This window comes from Eurypyga helias, unplaced genomic scaffold (assembly GCF_000690775.1).
Source record: "Eurypyga helias isolate BGI_N326 unplaced genomic scaffold, ASM69077v1 scaffold44109, whole genome shotgun sequence".
NCBI lineage: Eukaryota > Metazoa > Chordata > Aves > Eurypygiformes > Eurypygidae > Eurypyga > Eurypyga helias.
This window is the reverse complement of record NW_010271070.1, coordinates 11,419-34,129: the sequence shown is the minus strand read 5'-3', so window position 1 is coordinate 34,129 and position 22,711 is coordinate 11,419. Positions and strand designations below refer to the sequence as shown.

Sequence of the window (22,711 nt, the reverse complement as noted above, 5' to 3'; positions counted from 1 at the left end):
TGCCCAGCGCCAGCTGAGAACTTGTTCATAGATTGTTCCTGCTCTCTGCATCCAGGAACAACTTCCTAGCAGCCACGGTAAGGAGAGTTAACTCTTTCCTGACTGAATCCAACACAATACCAAACAGAGGAGGCTTAAAAAAACTAAAGAAAAAATAAGAAAGAAAAAGAAAGAAAACCCAACACCCACAAACCAAAAAAACATAGGAAATCAGCCTTTTTATGGCTTTGCATGAGATTAGAGTTTTAAAATAAAAACCCAAAGCTGTGTAATTTCCATCAGTGTCTTGGCGTGTTGGGGGCAGCAAGCTTTTAGGCAAAAATCAGTGCTTCAGCCAAGAGTAACGTAACTTCTGCTGCTCTGGCACAGAAGAGCGTAGGAGATGTTAGCTGGCAGAGTACTGGCAGCTAAAAACCACAACAGCATAAACATCAGCAGTCTTAGGCAACACTGGCATTACTGCTAGCAGAGGAAACAAAGCTTACCCGTGCTTTATCCTCTCCTTGCTGAGAAATAACACTGTGTGTTAGGTCACTCAGAGCTACACTGACAACTGAAACTGTTGGCTTCTGCAGGCGTGGATGATGGTGAAGATATCCCACGAGAAATGCTGATTGGGATTTATGAGCGAATCCGCAAGCGGGAACTGAAGACAAATGAGGATCATGTATCCCAAGTACAGAAGGTTGAAAAACTCATAGTAGGAAAGAAACCGGTAAGTTCACTTTGCACTGCCGGTCAGTTACTAAGCAGGTGTAGGGCAATGTACAGTATAGAACAACACAGAGGTGTGTTGCTTAGAAGTATAAATTGGTTGATAAATATCAAAGGGCAGAAAATGTCAAAATAATAATTTGCTGTTAAGGTTGGTTTTAATTTTGGAGCATTCACCGTGCAGATGAATTTTGTTGTTGCAGTCTGGTATTCATGAGTGACAATGTTATGAGTCTTAAACTGTTTTCTCTTTGTGAAGCTTTGCGATTCTGAAATTACACTGAAATATCTGCATTTTAGGTAGTTCTCATATTTGTTGCAAGAGAATCAAAGTGTGTCGTTGAAGTGATAACGAACATTTTCACAATCAGTTATGGCTCCATAATTTACAAGACTAATAGAGAACTTATGTGCACATCAGCGTCTTTCTCAGCTTCACAGTTTTATGAAATGGTATTTGTGAGGGGAGATTGTGTCATTTTATCTCAGATCTTATCTGAAAATCAGGTCCCAGGGATTCAAGTTCTGGGTTTGAGCATCCAGAGATAACTCTTGCTTTGTGGTGGGAAGAATCCTGAAATATGTTGCTATATAAATTAATCTTCAAAGCGTCTGTTGGAAAAGAAGAGAGTAAAGGAAGGCCACAGCATTTTTCCATTTGTTTTAGGAGCTGAAAACACGGAGATGTTAAGACCAATATTTCACATGCTAACAATTGTATCTAGTATGGAGAGGGACAGTGGATACTTAGCTGTCCTGAATGCAAGTCCTACTGGCATCTTCTGAAAATCTTCATGTTAATAGTCACTAAGGCAGCCCAGAACAAAGCCAAAAAAAGACTAGACTTGCACATTTTTGAAGTCCTACGTCAGTTTTTTCATCAGCTCTGGAGAACTTAACTGAAGCAGAGATTGATGGGCCGGGGGATTTTTTATTAAGAAGAAGATCATGCATCTCAAGATTCTCCCTGTTACTTTTAAGGAGCTTTGAATTGTAATCTTTTCTCAGACAAGCCTCAACATTGGGAGGCAGGTGCAGAGAATGAGGGACCACCAAAAAAAGAAGATCCTATTTACTTCTGTTTCCCAGTAAGGAAATATTGAGGAGGTCTCTTGGAAGAAGCAGACAAGAGAGAAAGCAAAATTTTATTAATAAAAGCTTTTATATATTTTTGAGCGTAAGGGAAATAAATAGTCTAAAGTCAGTATTTGACAGTCACGCTTTCATATGAAACTTACTTTTCATAATTATTTGGGGATTTAGGTTTATATATAGGCTTCTGTGGGAGATGGGTTTTTTTCCTCGTTCTTTTTTTATTCAGGTGTGTGTCCATTCAAATCCTAAAACTAATCCTGACCTTGTAACTTCAGTGGGATTAAGAAAACCATGCCCTCAGTAGAGTCCTAGGTTCAAGGGTTCTTCTGTTTAGACACTTTTTTTAACTGTGTGGAAGAGAATTCAGGAAATAGCCAATAGTCTTTATTGATAGAAGTATTTTATTTTTACTTTATAGGCATTTAGTCATAGTAAGACCGTGATGTATTTACTTGTTGTGATACAGTACTGTGTTTCTCTGAAGTTTAACGAACTTGTGTATGTCTTTCTACTGTAGATTGGATCTCTACATCATGGACTTGGTTGTGTAGGTATTTCTTTCATGCTCCTTCAGAGTTTTATAGGCAGTTTAACTGGCAGCTTTTTCTTGAACTGTCAATAATACATTCTATTTCATTTTAGCTTTTTAAAAAATTGGGCTTCTTTCAAGCAGAATTTGCTTATTGTTGTAGTAATAAATCTCCAAAGTATAAAGATTTTCTTAAAAATGTATTTCCCAGAGAGACTGCTTAATTTATTGCCAAGAGTTTTCTGGACCTTTTTCTAGTACACCTTTTTATGCATTTCAAATGCTATTATCTCTGTAGAAATCAGAGCGCCAATAAAGAATGAATAACTAAGTGACATTACAGTTGCGCTCACCTTTCCTGCTGGCCCTGGTGTGTTTGTTCTTCCTGGTCCGTTTCATATTGAGTGGTACTCTACAAAGCTATTGTCAGCTAATTTAACACTTCTCTTCTGGAAGGGTGATGGACATAGAAAGTATTGATTCCAGACTTAAGTTATAGATATACCCAATAATAATCCTAAAACTATTCTTCTGGTGCGGTATTTGGTTTAGTTTAATTTCATGGTAACATTATTTCTATTAGTTTTGAACAAACAAAAAAACACCTCATAGCAGAAGAGCTCTGAAATCAGATTACCTTATACAAATTTGATCCTAATGATTTTTACCACCCACCCCCAATTGTAACTGCATTGTGCATTAGCATCTTCACTCTGAACAATGCCGAGAAGGAACTTTAAACTTTCATTTGTTTTTTCAGTCTTCTATTTCTTGCTTTTTCTGTGTAAGCAATTAAAATCAGGCAAAGCTGGCTTCATATAAGTGAAGTACCTGTTGTCGTTTCACGGATGCATGTCTAGCAGTACCATTGACTGTAAAAACAAACTGAAAGATGTGACCTTTATGAAGTATGGTGGAAGGGAATCTTAGCAGATCATCTGTGGCTGTGAGTGAAAGCACTGTAGTTAAATTTCAGTACCAGAGCTCCCTGTAGCTGTTTGCAACTTCACAGGCTCAGTGACTACCCTTGCGTTTTGTTATCTCGCTGTAGCAAATCTCAGACTGCCATGTGCTGGGGAAACTAAGTCTGGAGGTAAGAGAGAATGAGAACATGCAACGTTTATTCCTGCCACTTTTCCCTGAGAGCCCATGTGAGCTGTTCAGTTACCAGAATAGCCTGAAAATAAGAAACACTGATTTCTCCAGAATTCTTCACCACACCAGCTCCTTTAGTACATGTCAGATTTTTTTCTTAGATACCTTCTCCCTGCAAGTTCAGGGAAGATAATTAAGCTAATGCCATAGACAAATGCTATTAGCATTTTATCTGTTATTAGTATAGTCATCACTGGATTTGGGGAAAAAACTGAAAATTCACTAAATGACTTTATAACCAACTAAGAACTAGGGCAGATAGTGAATCCTAAACTCCTTCTGCCCTTTCCTCCCCACCCCTCCTCCCCATTCCCCACTCCCGCCCTGCTTATGTAGAGGAAGAAGCAGCGTAACAGTCTTTGACCGGTTTTCTTTGCCTAGTAATTCCAATGCAGAATCAGGAATTATGAAGAAGTACAATATATAAATTAACTGTATGTCTAGTTACCAAAGAATATTCTCTACTTCAAATTTTTAAAGTTTAAAGGATTTGTTTTAATATTGTTGGCAAGATGTCATCATTTGCATTTGAAAGAAAAGAAGTCTCACTAGGTTGAAAACAGCAGCTTCAGAGATAGCTTCAGCAGACATTTCAAATAAGAAGATGGAAAATTATTCTTGGTTTTCTTGCTGGCGTGAGTAAATAAGCCAGACTGAAAATGCATTTACTTTTTCCTGATGTCACCATTTCCTTGGTACTGGGGAATGAACAAACCGAGTTAACTCAGTGGCTGACAAAAAGTAATATACATCAGTGTATTCATCTCACAAAAGCTAAAGTTCCTTTGCATCCTTTCTTCTAATAAAGATATGTAAAAATGCTCAGGAAAGCAAACGTTCATTGCTTTGAGCACCCACTTGCTCAATCTTAAATTCTTTCAAGGTTTCATCGCTTCACAAAGTAAAACTCTAGCCCCAGTGAAACCTTCATCGGCATCCGTACACAGGAATGCAAACTGTTAGAGAATATTTTATGTAAGAATGTTGATGAAGTTTGAATGTCAGGCAAGTTTGTGGCATATGAATCTTTATTTTTCTGTTGTTAGTCCTTTGATGAAAAAGTCTAATGGTCTTAGAGGTTAAAATATTTGAAGTATTCAAAAAAGGCTCTAGGTGTTTAAGATGCTCTTCCTTGGTTAAATATTGCTATATTAACCATGAACTTTTGTGTTATTGTAGGTCCTCTCTCTACCCCACCGGAGGCTTGTTTGCTACTGTAGGTTGTTTGAAGTTCCAGACCCAAATAAACCTCAGAAGCTTGGATTGCACCAGCGAGAGATATTTTTATTTAATGATCTTCTCGTGGTATGTATTTTCAGGTGGATAGACTTCTAGTGAGGTTTTCAGAAAGATCTCCATGACATCAATGGCAATTAACTGCATAAGCATCCCTAAAAATAAGTATGTTACTTGTTACTCTGTACTCTGACAGCCTTGGGGCGATTAAGATTTAAATTTTCTTAATTTTTTTCATTATATATAGTTTGCTTTTAAACTGAAGCCTTTTATTGATTATTATACTCTATTGTAAGGAAGTACTTTGATACAATAGTTTTTATGATAAAGAACAAAATTGCCCCCAGTTTATCCATTTCCTCAATGGAGACATTCTTTAACCTGTGAATAATGAATTCAAGTAACTTGTGGAAAAACAAAATGACATATTACTTTGTATTCTCCAGGTCTTCTGTGAGCCAGACATCTTTATTCATTAAAATAGGACTAGGATATGTCGAAATACATTTTACAGTTGACTGTGCTTTTTAGTGAGCATTTAACTTGACCCAGCCTTTTGAAAAACAGACATACAAAACTAGTGGCAGCTTGAAAGTATTTGGTTGATTTACTTCTAAAAATAGGAAAACTTGTTGCACTCTATTTGGAATGTATTTAGCTGTTACCTGAGAACTAAGAACTAAATCAAATATTTCATGTTTTGTTACCAAAAAGGCACACTTCAGATACACAGTTTTATTGTGCATAATTTTTGCATACCTTCAGACCTTAAAACCAGGAAGTAAATAAAAAAATTAATCCTTTTTAGCATGAGTATAACCTCCTAGATGTTCTTCAAGCAACCTGGTCTGGTGGAAGGTGTCCCTGCCCCTGGCAGGGTGGTTGGAACTAGATGGTCCCTTCCGACCCAAAGCGTTCTGTGCTTCGATGAGAACTTGGCTGCAAATTGATAGATCATTGTCATCTTCAGTTTGCAAGATTCAGTCATTTTTCACTACTTACTCAGATGTCAGTAGTTTCATCAAACTGTTTTGGGAATAACGTACACCAAATTTGTCAATTTTAGTAAGATGCCATCACCAAAAGTTAAAAAAGAACAGATAAAAAATAAAAAATAACCTTTTGGTTATAAAGAGTGGTTACATTCACACCGTAGTAGAACCCCAGAATTGATGGTAAGTAGCAGTATGTTATTTCTATTGTAGCAAAAAGTGAAGGTTTCCACAGACACAGCTTTTATTGAGATAGATTCTGTACAAATCACAGGGAAACCAGGGCATCCCTGGGTGAGATCCTGTGAGACAGTGTTTGGTGGTGCCCAGGAGTGAAGCAGGCTTGGAAAGTCACGCCGCACATGAGAATGAGGGCTAGGAATTAAACTTCCGTGGAGAGGTTTATAGGTGTGTGCTGCCCACAGTCAGCCTGTAAGAAAAAAGCAGGAGGACAAGTGTGGTAGCAGCTAAGATTTTAAAAAAGAATAATTTAAACATAGTTACATTTTTACTAGTATGTACAATGCACAATAAGGAGGCAGGGTTGGGTTTTTTTCTTTCTGGAATTCCAAGGCGTAGAGTTTTGGAGAAGAGAGAACACAAAGGCTTTGTAGCTGAATAAAATGTTAAACCTGGTTAAGAGATACCAATGTTTCACAGCTAGCTTTGTTTCTTCAGTAATAGAAGATTAAATACATCAGTTGCATTAAGAAAAAAATTACAAGTGCATATTTTCTGGCAGATTACAGCTTTCTTTAGCATCAGATGTTTTCTCGTATGCTAGTTTTTAAGAACAATAATATTCCAAAACCACATATGATAAAAGGGATATTCACTTGTTTATTTGATAACTTTCAGGTGACCAAGATTTTTCAAAAGAAGAAGAACTCAGTTACGTACAGTTTTCGACAGTCCTTTTCTCTCTATGGAATGCAAGTTCTTCTTTTTGAAAACCAGTGTAAGTATTTTCCTCTCTTTTTAGATAACCTTTTTATTCAAAAATAAAATTAAGTAAGGAAAAAAAAATTAATGAAAGAGATGAACAGGACTTGATTCTGGACTTAGGAATAAAATTGCTCTGAATTTAACTTCGCCCTAATGTTCAAAATAGGATATTGTCAGCATAAAAAACAGCAAGACTGCTGTTAGATTTTTCTGGTTGTAGTCAGAAGCCACATCATGCCAAATGTGGTGTTTGGGAATGATTGTAAAGGATAGAATGTTTGTAAAGAAACAATTACATGATATCTGTTGCTGAGTCAATGGTAGTTAGCTGGAACTGAATGTATGATAATAAATAACGACTATTAGAATGATATGTGTAATTTAATTCACTATTTAATTTATTTTCCTGATTTATATCTTAATGTGTGCTTAGGTAATGTATATGCATTCAAATAAAATACGAAGCAGGGAGTCTGGATTAAAGTTTGTATTTTTCTGACCCCATATCGTTATGTCATTTCAATCCAATATTATTTTCATCTTTAATGCTTGTCAAGCTTAGTCTCAGCAGATGACAACCCAGCAAAACGCAAATAGTTTGCTAATACTCCTGTAGATTTTAGGCCCAGAGACAGCATCAGTAATAACAGCAGAGCATAGTTGTTTGTATGGTACGTAGGGAGACAGTCTAATTGACCTGACTTAATGGTTTGTGAACCAAACCTTGACCTTCATGATAAATTGGATACAGTTCAGTGTGACGTTCAGTGGTTTCTGGGCTTTTCTGTGATGGAAAGCTACTAGATTTTTGCTTATGTTTGAGAATGTGCTCCAGCGCTTCTCTCACTCAAAAGAAGTCACTGCTATTGAGTCAAAGCATCTGGAGATTTCAAAAGGCAAGATTTTGTGGAGCCTGTCAGCAGCGATGTATCCTACAGATAATTCATATGCAAACGCATTCATTCTCTGTCTTGTGCACACATTATGATATAAAATTCATTTTTAGACCGGAAAGCCAAATATTTCTATCCTGGATTCTTCTAAAAGTAGAAAAATATGTAATTCCTCTGATGTCAAGTTAAATATTTTTTAAAAAAAAAATCATGTCAGCACGTGAAGTGGAAACATTTTATTCAGGTAAACTTAAAAATATCTATAGTGGAACAGGGAGTAAAAGGTTGGATTGCTCTCAGTGAACCGGAGGCATTTTAACTGAGGAACTTTAGTAGACATTTTTGGGTTCCTAAGGAGTATTCCCTATGGTGAATTGGCTAGCTGATTGCACTTCTAATGTTGGTGCCTGTCAGGTGGAATGCAGTATTTTCCAGTTGGGAAAGAGAAGTATGCTTCCCCTCTGGTTTGCAAAATTCATATTCTTGGATTCCCCTGTCTCCAGCAAGCTCTGGGGTATTTTGGCCAGAGCCATCATGCCATTCAGTAAATCTGTGTGTAGCAGATGTAAGAATCAGCTGGTTTCAAGGGAATAAAATGTAGTGTCGTTACAGCAGAAGCAGTAAAAATATTGGTATAGCTACTGGTGAGGTTGAATAAAATAATTGTCATCGATGATAGAAGAGTTGAGTTCTGATGATAGAAGTTAATTATGCTGAGGGATGGATGAGCTCCAGAAAAGAAAATAATGTCATTTATCTCTAGTAAATAAATAGGCCATAAGGGAAGTGTATTTTACATTTTCGGTCAAAATCACTGAAAATGTAAAGAGCAAGCAGATCGCTTTAGAGAGAGCTTTTGCTGAGACAAGTAAATACGTCTGTCAGTGTTTCCTGATGCTTCATCAGTGCCATGCAGAGAAGTATCTCTGGTAATAAAATATTTTTGTTTGGTTGCTATGTGGACATTGGTTGTTCTTTGTTCCTGTGTGACCTCGGGGTCACCAAGTTTCCTTGTTTGGTTTATAAACTATTTTTTTTTTTAATGGTGCACTTCCTAGAGCTCTTTCTGCATATCCAGTTACACCGTGTCCACCTGTTAGCTTGCTTGGCACCAGACCCCTCTGCACTTCTGTCCATTTGGCCGTTGCAGACAACTCGAGGCAGCTGTTTTACTTGACTGAAGGTAGATGCAGTTGCCATGTGGTCAGGAGAAGCAGATCAGCTATACATTGCTTCTGTGCCAGATAGTGATACCAGACCCCAGCAGAAGCCCCAAATTCCTACTCCCTCCTCCCACTCTGTACCCTTAGAAGCTTGTCGTAGTGGGCTGCTTTTTCTACCTGGGAATGGTAAATGGACTTGCTTCGCTTTTAGTTGCAACTCTGATTTGGAAGTTAAGGTATCCTTTAAAAAAAAAAGCATGGTGTTTGCACTAGTTTCTCAATATTTTAAGTGTCTGTATTGTCGAAACCTAATTGCTTTGAGGAAAAGACTACCTTATGTCATCTGCTGGTTCTTGAGGGAATGAATTTTTAATATATGGGAGCACTTGAGCTTCAGGTTGAATGCTTAAGTAAATATTTGAGAGCTTTAGCAAACCAGTAAGGTCAGGCAGTTGAGTAAAAGAAAACACTGTGAATTAGAATGCACATTCTGAGTTTTCTGACACCCCATTTCTCCAGGTCTGCATTTCAAGCAAAGGCTGATTCTGTTTTCTGCAGCAGAACATACCTTCATTATAAGCTATGAACCTTTTATCTTAACCAGGAGGTATTTTTGATCAGCTGTTAAAATTTGTATTCTCAGACGTGCAGCTTAAAACGTGTCAAAGACAGTTTGCTGAAAAATGTGCCTTTTATTGTGAAGATGTCCATAATATGCGCCCAAATTGGGGGGAACCCACCCCTTTTACTTCCTCAGTATGCAGTTTCACAGATAATGGGGTTTTTTGTTTGTCTGGTTGGTTGGTTTTGGTTTGTTTGTTATTCTTAAAGGGAAAGTAGTATGTTCAGGGAACAAAACTTAATAGGCAATACTAGAAGGTGTACATGCTAGATGTGTTTGTCTTCCTGCAAACGTTAAGTTAAAAGCATGAGACAGTTTCTAGTAGTTGAGGTGCAGCCTTTACTCATCACAACTTCGGTCACAATTGAGTAAGGTAGGTAATGGGATCATTTCCATGAAACGAAGATGATCCCCTTAGATTTTTTGCCTTTTTTTGTGGGATTATTCTTTTATATTGTACATTGTACCTTAAGGGTGACAGCTGCATAAAGACTAACTTTCAATATTTGTTTGGTATCTTGACAGTTAGGCAGTTCCAGTGTATCTTAGGGATTTTCATTCTAATTCTGTGCTTTAGACTTTTATTTCTCTTTGTCCTCTATATGGTAATATTAGTATAAAACCTTCATGGTTTTGGTGTTTGGGTTTTTTGTTTTTAATAAAAAGTAATTGGAATAAACAGAGCTTAGCTTTTCTTGACTCTTTCTTTCTAGATTATCCAAATGGTATTCGGCTCACATCAGCTGTTCCAGGAGCAGATATCAAAGTACTAATAAATTTCAATGCACCAAATCCTCAGGACAGGAAGAAGTTTACGGATGATTTGAGGGAGTCAATTGCAGAGGTTCAGGAAATGGAAAAGCACAGAATAGAGTGTAAGTACAAAGGTACATATAATAGAACATTTTCAAGCGAACCAAATAAGAAAATCTTGAATGTGTGTATAAGCCATTAGAATTCAAAAGAACTCATTAAAAGTTCAAAATAATGATTGTCTTTTCCCTGGCTTTGGTTCTAGATAGAGGAAAAAGCCAATGCTATCTTAAGCCCCAGCTGCGTTCATTGACTGTTATTTACTGCAGCATAGCTGCAGTGGAAATTTAGCCTGGGCAAACTGCACATAGCAATGGACTGAGGAGGAGAGATGGATTTGTCATTTGTAGTATAAATCGCAGTAAGAATTCTAAGGATAATTTACATTACTCCAAAATTCTCAGAGAAGTTTCACTCAATTCTTTTTATTTCCATATTGATATTCCTGCATTCTCTCAAGTACATAGCCATAGTACAAACTGATACAGTTTGCTGGAAGTTACATGAGATTCTAAACATGGAATTTTATCTTATATTTTTCGAAAAGAGGAATAGCCTTTCATCCTGTATGTTGTAATATAGAGCTGTTAGTACAGGGGTGAAGTTCCTCTCTGTTATTTAACGATGCCAAAATAAACTCTTGTCTGTGATTCATAGGAATACATGATCACATACAGAAATAGTGATGTTACCATATCCTTCATTATAGCCAATAAATATGAATTGCAAAATTTATTCTCTTGGTTTCAGCTGAGCTAGAAAAACAGAAGGGTGTGGTGCGTCCAAGCATGTCTCAATGCTCCAGTCTGAAAAAAGATTCTGGCAATGGCACGCTGAACAGAGCTTGCCTGGATGACAGCTATGCTACCGGGGAGGGGCTGAAAAGAAGTGCGCTGAGCAGCTCCCTCCGAGACCTGTCTGAAGCAGGTAAGCGCTGCCGTGCTCTGACGAGTGCATGCAAAGATGAGTGAAGGAGGCACATAAAGCCCAGCTCACAGTGGGCTTCCGGAACTAGTAATCCTGAAACATCAAACCGTTTAAATAGCTCCTCTTTCATAGTTCGTGTTTCATTTCTGTTTGGTTTTTTAACCCTTGTTCTATTAAGCAACCACTGTTTGAAAGCATTTAAACTGTTATAGAATGCTATTATATACTTTTAAAGGAGAGTGAAGACAGAGGAAAAATTATGTTTTATAAACAAATGGTTGAGTTGTGCTAGGAGTAACCCACTTAGTTATCCTCTCTTTTGTTCTTCCCATTTGCTTCTTCCCCTTCATACAGCAGGCTTAGTAAGAAAAGAAAAGAAACTGGTCTCTGTGTAATGACCGCTTTCTGTGTATTTTGTGCTCAAGTGTACCTGTGTTACCACACCGATGAATGAAATTGAGTGAAGCCCTACTAAATTCTGCCTAGAGCTATGTAATTCAGATACATTGTGTCCCTGATGCTCTTTTATTGTTTTGTAACTCAAGATGTAGTTCCCAGTTCTTGCAAAAGAGGTGGTTGTGAAATACTATTGCCAATACAATAAAAGAAGCCCTAGTGGACAAGACTACTGATATCCCACAAAGCCACTGACCTGTCTTCAGATTTATTAACTGATTAATACAACTAAAGACTGCAAAGGAGCAGTGGTGTGATTTTTTTAGCCAAAGAAAAGCCAGGGGAAGCTTGGTATGTTCATGTCTTATGGTTTGCCTTGGTAATACACAACTGGCATACCCAGGTAATACAGGCTGCCGTGGGGACTAACCTTGTCTTTCAGTGTTAAACATGATTCCTGTTGTTTACAAGAAGTCATACCTGAACAGCATGCCCACGGTTCAGAAAGTACTTCTGGGGATAGTAGCAACAGTAGTATATATACATTTATTTTTTTTTAGTTCATAGTCTGTGTTACGTACTCTGATTCGTTCTTTCAATTGCAGTCATAATTTCAATACTATGTATATCTTTGGTAGTAGGCACTAATCTTTCTCCTTTTTTTAACTAAAGAAGAGATTTTAGCATGCTGCAGTAAATAAAATTGTTGTAAACTGAAATTTTAGCCTGTGCTTTGTGGGTATATGTATGTGCATATAAATGTGTAGAGAGTGAGCTCTTTCAATTATTTTATTCTCTGTTTAGGCTTTCATACTCATATGTCCATTTGCTTCACTAAAAGACCTAGGACCTTGATCCAAAATCAAGTTGAAGTTGAATATTGGTGCTTGATAGGCTTCAGTGGATTTTAGATCAAGCCTCTAGTCTCCACCACTATTATGCCTCATATTTGAGGATTCTTCCATCATCCTGTTTTGTTGATTTGGTTTTACCTCATTAGAATGAGAACTACCATATTGTTGAATATGTGAGTTCAGTGAGTGTCTGTATTCCTAAATGTGATTTCTGATTAATTTTTTTTCATCCCGTAGGAATTTTTCATCCCTATCTTTCAAACATTGCCATATATTTAAATTCATGTTAATGGGTTTTGTGCGATAAACAAGTATTTGTAATCATGAAAGCATTTCACATTTCAACAGAGCATGCCTACAATTGGCATGCTCATTACTGAAAGTAACTTTTTTCCATAATAAAAAGTAGAAATCACACACAGACTGCAGGGTTTATCAATGAGTTTGTTAAACCCAACTAAACTTAATTTTAACTTTAACGAGTTGAGAATTATGGAGAGTTTCTGTTTGGTCTTGTGCAGTGCATCTGACTTGAGAAATTACATAACTGTTACTTGCTTTGCTATTTGGTCTAATTTTGGTGAGATTATACCTGTCTGTTCTGCCTTTTCTCAGTGAATAGCTTGCATGTGAGGCTGATTTTGTTTTAACTTTGGAGAGATGGTCCATAGAGAAACAAAGAAATCTCTTTCACTTAGCAAGATACTGTGTCCCAGTGACTGTAAAAGAGTACCGAGTTAGGTTACCTCAGTTCTTCTTTGTGGATGACACACAGGATCAAAAAGGAGGGGGAACAAGAGTGGTGGGACTGTGTGTGGATGTGTGTCTTTCTGTAGGAAAAGGCAGATGAAAGCAGATTTTTAGAGAGTTCCTTTCTACATTTATACATAAGTAAATCTAATAAACATGAGAGAATTTCCTGGTTGCATAGTTGTGCAGTAAGGCAGACAATTGTCCAATGAACACTGCAAAATCAAATTGAAAAAATTTTAATATTTATTCCATGAAGAGGAAATCTGGTTGAACAGCATTTTGTTTGGTATATGAAAAAACTATTCAAGAAAACATTCCATTACTCTCCACCAGGTATCACAGTAATGAACGGTGGCTGTGGAAAGCAACTTTAAATTTCTGGTTTGGAAAAGAGTGACGATTCATAAGCTGCTTAGGTCTAATGAATGTTGATACCCTGAGTGATTCTGACTCCTAAGCTGTAAACTGTAAGGAAAGGCAAGAATTCTCTGTCAGGAAATGATGTCAGGAATCATTTCCTGATGGTTGTTCTTCATGCATTTGCCACGATAGCTTAAATCACAACTGCAAAAAGGATGTGCACGAGGGTCTCTTGATTTTAAAGACAGTATTGTTCGTTGTAGATTAACAGTTCTTTCCATGGAATAAAAAGCACTGCGTGGCAACCAACTGTTCCAAGCTGTGAATATGTCAAAACTATTTAGTGCTTTATTTTTCTCAGAAGAAGGATACGTCATTTCTATTACACATCTGTGAGCTATAGTCAAGGGAAGAGCTGAATTTGTCCGTCCCAGGCTCTGAAATTCTTAATTTACATAAACATATTAGAAGACGGACAAATTTTGTTAACGATGAGTTTTACGAGTTCCAAGGAATTTTGGACATTTCACCACTTCATATACAATTACACGATAAGTAAGTTTACAGAAAGATGTGAAAGATGTGAAGTCCCATCGTGGCCATTAGTACGTTGGTCACGAGAGCAGAGCATGGAGGATTAGACTGGTTGTGTTCCTGATTCTCTCTCTCACAGGTTTCTTGACTGATTTTAGGCTAGTCAGTCTGAATTACGGTGACTTTGAGTTGCTGGTGGACCCAGAGTCTTCTCATTGAGTTTACAGTTGGCAGCAAACTGTGGAAATCAAGCTTTATTCCCCCTCATCCCCACCCTGTAAGGGGACAATAATATTTACACACTTCACTGGTTTAAAAACTGTAATGTTACGGTTTGCCTCAGTGATACACAACTGGCATACCCATGTGATACTGGAATCTGCACAGAAGTGCAGGATGCTATAATGGGTACTATTCATATAAGTTGTGCTTGTCTCATCACTTCCTGGGCTATCTCAAAACAATCACAGACCAGTAGAGACTACTTTAAAACAAACAAACGATAACAACCAAAAATACCCCCAAAAGCAGTTCCAGGATTATAATAATTCTGTTTGTATATTGCATGTAATTGCAGTCGTCGACCTTTAGCTTTTTTAATGTTTCTTTCTCCCTTCCAAAAAAGGTTGGGGTTTTTTGTTAACAATTTCAGCATGTATTTATTTAAAATTTCCTATATCCCAAAATGTAATGGAACTTCTTAGCATTGTAATCCCCTTAAAAAGACTCTGACTTCATGCAATTACAGACTCCCTTAATGTGCTGAATCAATCTGTGGTGGGATGGTGCAGTCCCTGGGCTCCTCCCTCATCTGATGCAGGCAGGGTTACCAGGTTATTTTCTCCTGCCCCCCCCCATGGATTTTGCTGCGCTACAGAGGACGGAGACTATGAGCAGCCTTTTTCTCCATTATTAGAAGACTCTTCCAAGTAGGAAGAGATTTTTCCTGTCTCTTCCATTGTCACTGTTGTTACATTTCCTATTCTTCAGTGGAATGGCAACAGGGATGGGCATGATAGAATTTACTGGGGTTTTTAATAAAAGGCTTGTACAAATCCAGTCTTTTGTGACATGCGTTTGTGAATACCAGACCGTTGTACAAGTTTACTTGTTCAAAGGCACCCCACACTCTATATAAACACCTTTGCAACAACTACTTTCCTGTCTCATGGAAGAGAGACGGGTTGGTTTTCCAGCGGAGTTCAGCGAGGCGAGGTGTGGTTATGCTGTTTTCTCATCTCCCGGGGCTTAATCAGCATTTTGAGAATAATGCTTGAAGATGCCAAGAGACTATTTTCACAATTTGTGTGTCATCTTAAGACTATACCTGTTTCACGCAGAAAACAAGATTAAAATATGAAGGCTACAAAGAATCTTTTCAGCCTGAAAAGTGCCGTCTTGAAATTAAGGATTAGAGCATATAATTTAGATAGTTTTGAGGAAGTCAGGTCGGGTAGTACCTATCAGGTCAGGAACGAGATGGTTCCGGATGCTGCTGCTGGGAATACCAATTTTGCGGCCTTTGGAGGCTGGTATAATGACTCATTGTTGCAAGAGCTGCTACATCAGTTTGCTTTACCAAAAGCCTAATTTAGAACCTTATTCCCAAACTTCTTTTTGCAAGACGTGCAAAGCCAGATCACAACACAGTGTTTACATATCAATGTATCTCACTGGCATTCAGCAGAGTTTCAAGAAATACAGGTTAGCAGTGAGAAATATTTACATTCACTGTAGCGATCCGCACATCTGCGAGATCGATGTCTGCAGGGTGGAATGGATTTTTATTAATGAAACTCTGAATTTTCTTCTGGAGTGTTTAAGATTGTAAAAATACTTTGATCACTTCATATTGCCACTATAAATTGGAAATATTCTTAGTCCCATATAATGCATGTACATATACGGGACATATACTTATGTAAGTTAAACATATTTCTTACAAAGAATATTCATGTCTAACATCAATGAATTGTTGGAGTGAATCTGAAAATATTAAATTAACTGAAATTTAGTTTTATGAAAAATAAATTAAAACCCACTCTAAGTAGCATCCTTAAAAACTTCAAGTAGATCAGAATATATTAGGCAAAACTAGTCTTCAGATTCGATAAATACCGCCTTGCTTTATATCACGGCTCTTAACTGTCATGTGATTACAGAGTTGTGCGTACATAGCATGTACGTACACACAATGTTGAGAGTCACCATTTTCTTGAAATGCATTTGGATGCTGCAGCTCTAGGGAAACATTTCTGAGATGGAAATGCCATCTCAAAGACCCGAGAACAGTCCAGCGTAAACACACATTGGCAGGGGGAATGCTCGGGAGGATTTACTTAATAGCTTTCCTATCTCACTACAGGTCCATACAGAACTGGGCTCAATTTGTTTTTAAGAAAATAAGCAAAGTTCTCTTTATTGTGATAGTGCCTATCTGAGGGGAAATTACAAGCATTTTAAGTAGGATTTTCTGCTTGTCCTTAGCTTTGCTAGTACCGCTGTGCCCTGAAGTTATTCTGCCATCTGTCTCTCTCTATATACTATGTACATACTGTGTTCATGGGTATTTTATTAGAGACTTTGGCTCTGACATAGGCAAAAGGCATTAGCTTTTCCTGTTTTCCTTCATTTTTGGCCACCTGTAATGACTTGGGACAGCTGTCAGTCTTATTTGCAATACTGACTGCTAAGTTAAGAGGTGGCTGTCTCGCTCAGTGGTTTTGTATCAGCAAGCAGGAGTGATTTGAGTGTTAATCAGTACTAATCCTGTTAGCAGAGCAGAAAAATATCAAAACCTGACTAGAAGTTAAAATAAGGGATTATCAAAAGCAGTTTTTCTTGGGGGTCATAAAGAGGGGTTCTTGGGGATTTTGATAAGGCTAAAACGGCACCGGGAAATGAACTACCAACCTTTTGACAAAGAGCCTGCCTAGGGAAATTGTTCAAAATTCCAACAGTTGAACAAAACACCTTGACCACAGATGCTTTCCCCTCAATTTAATGTCAGTGGAGAGGGGTTTGTGCTGGGGAGGAGCTTGGCGACAGAACGGGGGGAAATGTTACTTTAGCCTTAAGAGGACTGAAACTTTCAATTCACAGCAGCATCCCACGACCAACCAGGTCAAGTTGTGCCGGTGGATCCAACAGGTGCTACTTCTGGATCATACTGACCTTATAACACTTACGGGTAGTCTACATTGGTCTGTGAGAGGGTATGTCAGGAAGGAGGGGTGAACCTCCCAGGAGTCACTGTTGTGTCCCACTTACAAACCTCTCCCAAAGTTGTTCTCTTTAGCTGTGATACCATGTGCCTTTTGGGCTTCTAAAGATGAGAGTAGGTGGCTCATAGATTCAGTGATGCTGAGATCATCACATTCCTCCCCAAAACCACCTGTTAGAGTAGAAGATTCTGGAGGCAGCAATGTACCCATGCAAGGTGAAGATGTCTTTGATACTTGGCCTTGCAGAAAAGCAAGGAGAAAGCATTGGGAAAACTTAGGTTTCTAAAACCATGCCGATTTTAGTGAAGCTTTGAGGACCTGACTGCTCTTCAAAGGTTAGCTTTGTTTATACACCCTGCCAGTAAGGTATTTTGTAAAGCAATGTTCAACAAGCTATCTTTTCAAAAATACCTATTTCCACTACAGCCATAGGCTATTTTCTCTCCTGTGAGATGAGAGAAGATGTGGGGTCCTGTATCCTATATGTAGCCAGAGGTGTTCTGCCTCTTCAGGCAAGCAGTCTGGTGTTTCATGTGTAGCTTTAGGCAAGTGTCTTTGGCAAGTTGAGAATGTTGGGAGAACAAATCCATCCTACTTAAAGATAAAGCACTGCACAGCTAAACAAACAAAATCTAGCCATAATGTCGAGACAGATTCACAATTTATTGATCAAAAATTAAGTTTAGTTTTTTTTTTTTAAACCTCATGAAAGAAGATTATATGAAATCCACTGAGGTTCATAACTGAAAATGAAATGGTGAAACCAATGCCCCTCACCAATCCCCCACACTGAAGTTCAGAATATACCGATAGTAAATTTTTTATTTAAATTAATACCACCTCACAAGCATATGTCAATGCTACCAGTCTTTAAAGAAAGGAGCCTCATAAACAATTACATTCCAAGAAACTGAACAATTTAAAATTGTGGCTGGTCAACATCATAACCATCCTACTCAACATAGACGCTAAAATACGTGTATTTTAGGAGTTGTATGAATTTGAAAACTCACACCCCGCTAATGAGAATTGCTTCACAACAACAATGCCTCTTAAAAATTAGTCAGGTACAGAAACTTAATATAACTAATGGCCTTAAAAAAAACCCCAAACCTCTAAGTTTCTGCCTTAGTAGCTGCTGTACCAGTCCAGTGCAATGTTAACCCCTGCAGCCCCTCTAGTTGCATTTAGAGACTCCTCTAGCGATTCAGGGAAAGCAGCTGTTTTTCACCCGGGTCTTGTCTCAGTCTCTAATCTATGGTGTTGCATGTCCTGGGCAGGCAAGCGTGGGCGACGCAGCAGTGCAGGATCGCTAGACAGCAATATGGAAGTAAGTAGGAAGTTACTGATGTCTAGCTGGATGTGATGATGTGCATTTCAAACCTTTCTTTTATATACATATTTTTTTGCTCTTTTTTCTTCTAACATATAACCTGCCTGCCTCAAATAAAATGCATGCCTAGGCTACTCACTCCGTATTCTTCCAGCTTAAAAAGCACTGACAGCTTGTTTTAGACCAATGCCATTTTTGGTTTGAGCTAACCTTGTTCCCTTTGTTCCTGCAAGCATGGTTAAATGAATATGATGTGTCCTTTTGCCACCATTTCAGTCTGGTCCCAGCTTAAAAGCCCACTTGCTCTTTGTTACAAAGTACACTGTCCTTGCTGTTTGATATTTAGCTACAACTATTGACTTTCATGCTCAACCATTCCCATTGCTTATTTTCGAGTTAAATTGCTAAATGTATGCAGTCATGACACCATGGAATTGCACAGATAGGGCATGGGAGGAAAAAATTATTAAGATAGGTGAATTCAATGTGGATTTCATGAGATTTCATTCATCTTCAAACCATGTATATATATACTGTTCATGTCTCTGAATTCAGCTTGCAGATTCTTTCCTTTTTTTATCTTCGTTTTGTTTTGTTTTGGGGTTTTTTTGTGTTTGCTTTAGGTAGATTGCAGTTTAAATCTAGCACATTCTGCCTAAGTACTGTTGTGTCCCATAACTCTTTTCAAAATATACAAATCCAAAACTTCCAGAAACTAAATACACCATTCCAGGCTAAATAATAGAGAATGTTGGACCACAGGTCAGAAGAACACAATCGCATAGAAATCTTAGTGGCAAAACTGGTATGGTTCCATTTAACACATAATTCAGAGGTAGGCCTGAGAAGCAGCACTGTGCCATACCGTAGTGGAAAACTACTCTTAAAAAAAGTTTAAATTACTGTTTTGAAATCTGAATTGTAACTTGTAACATTTGCTGCTATGTGTTTAGGTTGAATTTAATGTAGTTCTATCTTTTTTTGTTGTTGTTGTAAAAACGCAATTATGGTATTTTTTTACAGTATTTTAAAATGTATTTTTCCTTTTAAAAAACACACTCCTAGGTTTTATGCCATGTTACTCTTCCGTGACATTTTTCCTATTTGAAGTCATAGCTTTCTATATTAAAGTACTGGGAGAAAAACATTTAATGCTTAAAATATCCCAAGAATGGCATGAATGCCTCATTGGCAACTTAGAGAAGGTGGAAATAAGGTTTTTCCTAGAACTCTTAACGTAGTCCACCCATGTGAACACTGAAGGAGGAGTTTGTGGGTCAGTGTGAACTTTTTCTTTTAAACATTTTAAGATTTTTTTAATTTTTATTTCTATTAATTTCTTTTTAGGGGTCCATCATTAGCAGTCCTCACATGCGCCGAAGAGCTACATCAACCCGAGAGTGTCCATCTTGCCCTCACCAGACTATGCCTAACTCCTCCTCACTCCTAGGTTCCTTATTTGGTAGTAAAAGGGGAAAGCCACCTTCCCAAGGCCATCCACCATCTGGTTCATCACAGCAGCCTCCGCACCCTGCAGTAATCCCCCATCAGCAGCACTCACAGCATCCTTCTGCCATGCATCACGCAGGGCCGGCTGAGGGGCAGACACAGGCACAAGTGCACTCTCACCATTCCCAGTACTGCCATATGCAGCAGAACCCACCACCCTACCACCACCACCACCACTACCACCCTCCCCAGCATATCCAGCACCCGCACCAGTATCACCAACACGTGCCGCATTCCCAGCACGCGGCACACTCCCAGCATACCCCTTACCTGCAGCACCCCCACGCGCCGCACAGCCACTCTCCTCACCCGCCACTGCCCCCTCCACACCCAGGGCACTCTTCTCATCCCCAGCACTCGCAGCATCACCATGGACCGCCTCCACCTCCCTCCACTTCAGCCAGCACTAAGCCCAAACACAGTGGCATCAGCACAATAGTCTAGAACGTAGTGACCCTCCCAATAACTAGAGTTTTAAACACAGTTACAAAGGCACTTACAGGAAGCAACAAATAATACTGTCAGTTTTTACCTAAGCGATTTAATTGAGTTGTGTGAGCTTGAAGGCTTGCTGTTACTAAATAAAGTAATTCAAGTTATCTACTCAATAGACACTTACCATCTGGTTAGTTCTTATTTCCAAACTGCCTTGAAAACATGCTGCTTGCTGAATATGAGTAAAGCTACCTTTTACACCAAATCCCTTGACAATTTTACATGCATCATAAAAACGTAGTCTATGGAAAAAGGGAAAAAGTGATACAGAACCAAGTGTTGCATTCTTGCTCTTTTGTTGTCAATGGGCAAAAAAAATAAGTAGACCTGATATGGTTGATGAAAGTACGTAAGTAAACTTTTCTCCTCATTAACAGTAATATATACATATAAATATATATATATACTGTATAGTTAACATTTGTGCTTGGAAAGGAATTTTTTCAGTCCACAAAACTAGCAATATAGACTTTACAAGGAATTCCACTTACTTGATAGGACAGTATAATAGATGAATAGCATATGAAAGAGTAGACCAAAACCATTAAACGTTAGGAACAAATTTCAGACATTTCAGTATTTTCATTAAAAGTCCGCTGGACTTGCTAAGGTTTCTAAGCAATCATTACTAAATGTGCCAAGTAACATAGCATTTAAATGTTGTAGTCAAATACTGCTTTGTATAAATCCTTATTTTATTAACACGATAATATCATACGTAATCAGTATTATAACTGCTCTGCTATTTCAGGTAAGCAAACTCATTAAGATACAGTAATTATACCGTAGCAATGTAGGGTGACCATCTACCAGTGGTTGTCTTCAAGCGTTGGTCACACAAATTCTTAGACACTTTAAAGGCTGTGATAACTGTGAATTTACATGATCCACGTTTCTTTTGTATGCCTATGATTTAACGAACACACATGAAGAGTTACGAGAGGTGCATGTAAACACTGCAAAAACATTCATCTCAAACATGAAAATGGCAAACTTCCATCTTCCTCAGCTACTTTGTTTCCTGTTTACCATAATTTCTCATTTTTACCCCCAATGAAGCTGAATTATAGTCAGAGTGTTTCCAGGTGGAAGTGCTCTAAAACTTGAAGGTTTGTTTTAGAATTTAGTATAGGGTTTTTTTTATATATATGTAAAAGAAAACTGTAATTCCATGTAGCCATGTGCTAGCAACAAAGTGGCTTCACCATTTTTACTCATCACATTTGTTAGTTTGAAAGTACCCAGCACTCAGCAGGCTGAGTTTATGCTCAAACCCTCACTTTCATAGTCCAGTTAGTTGTGAGACATCACATAAAAACAGGCTGTGCTGTTGTTGCTTATGTGTTGTAATCAAACCATTTGCAAATTTCTATACAATTTTTATCCCGAAATCCTGTACAAAGTTATATATGGCGCCTACTTTGTAGTTTCAGCATTTTGAGCCACTGCAAGGACTTTACACCTAATCACTAGAGACAAAGGAATCACAACTGCAAAACTGTACCAGCCTAAAAGCAAACCTTGAAGAGGATGAGCAAAAAGTTCCATTATGAGATGGGTAAAAGTAATAACAACCAGTCAATTTTCTGTTTACCAGTAATCGTCAGGAATAATGAGGACGTGAGAACAAGAGTGATTTTCATATTGGCTTGCTCATGGCATCTCTAATATTTAGTGGGGTTGGGGGAGAGGTTGAGTAATTTTTTCCCTTTCATACCATTGATATCACGATACCAGCAAAACTGCAAACTGAGCACTTTGTTAACCTCCACAGAAAGCAAATACAGCAATCTAGAGTTTAGCCTTTTGTTGAAAGCTGTCCGCGTTTGTTCCACACATGTGCAATATGTTTTCCCCTTCTGCTCCTTCTACTCTAAATTATCTTCATGAAAAGAAAAGGAGTAATTGCATTATTAAGTGTCACTCATACTATTCTAAATTCTGCGGCTTACCTTAAGAGGGCTCATACGGGTCCCCTGAGGCTCTGTTCCTTGCAGTTTAAAAAAATATGTACTGTTCTTATAAGGGAAAGTAGAACTGTCTGCATGTCATCTGATGTTATTAGTGTGAGGCTACACTCTACATATTGTATATTTGCAAAATATATCAGTGTTACTGTTGATATTAGTTGAAGTAAAGTGACAACATATTTCAATATGTAGACTTTTC

General features: G+C 38.0%; 1 protein-coding gene across 1 annotated transcript; it reads left to right on the top strand.

Annotated features, from left to right (window-relative positions):
- Positions 1–575: 575 nt before the first annotated feature.
- LOC104514865 (IQ motif and SEC7 domain-containing protein 1-like) lies at positions 576–20,491 on the top strand (the record flags this gene model as incomplete). The annotated part of the gene is made up of 8 exons (XM_010158662.1): positions 576–715; positions 2,327–2,356; positions 4,673–4,798; positions 6,580–6,679; positions 10,058–10,231; positions 10,908–11,084; positions 18,486–18,535; positions 19,886–20,491. Coding segments are annotated over 8 exons (1,403 nt in total), but the record flags the coding sequence as incomplete, so codon positions are not given.
- Between the last annotated feature and the right edge of the window lie 2,220 nt (positions 20,492–22,711).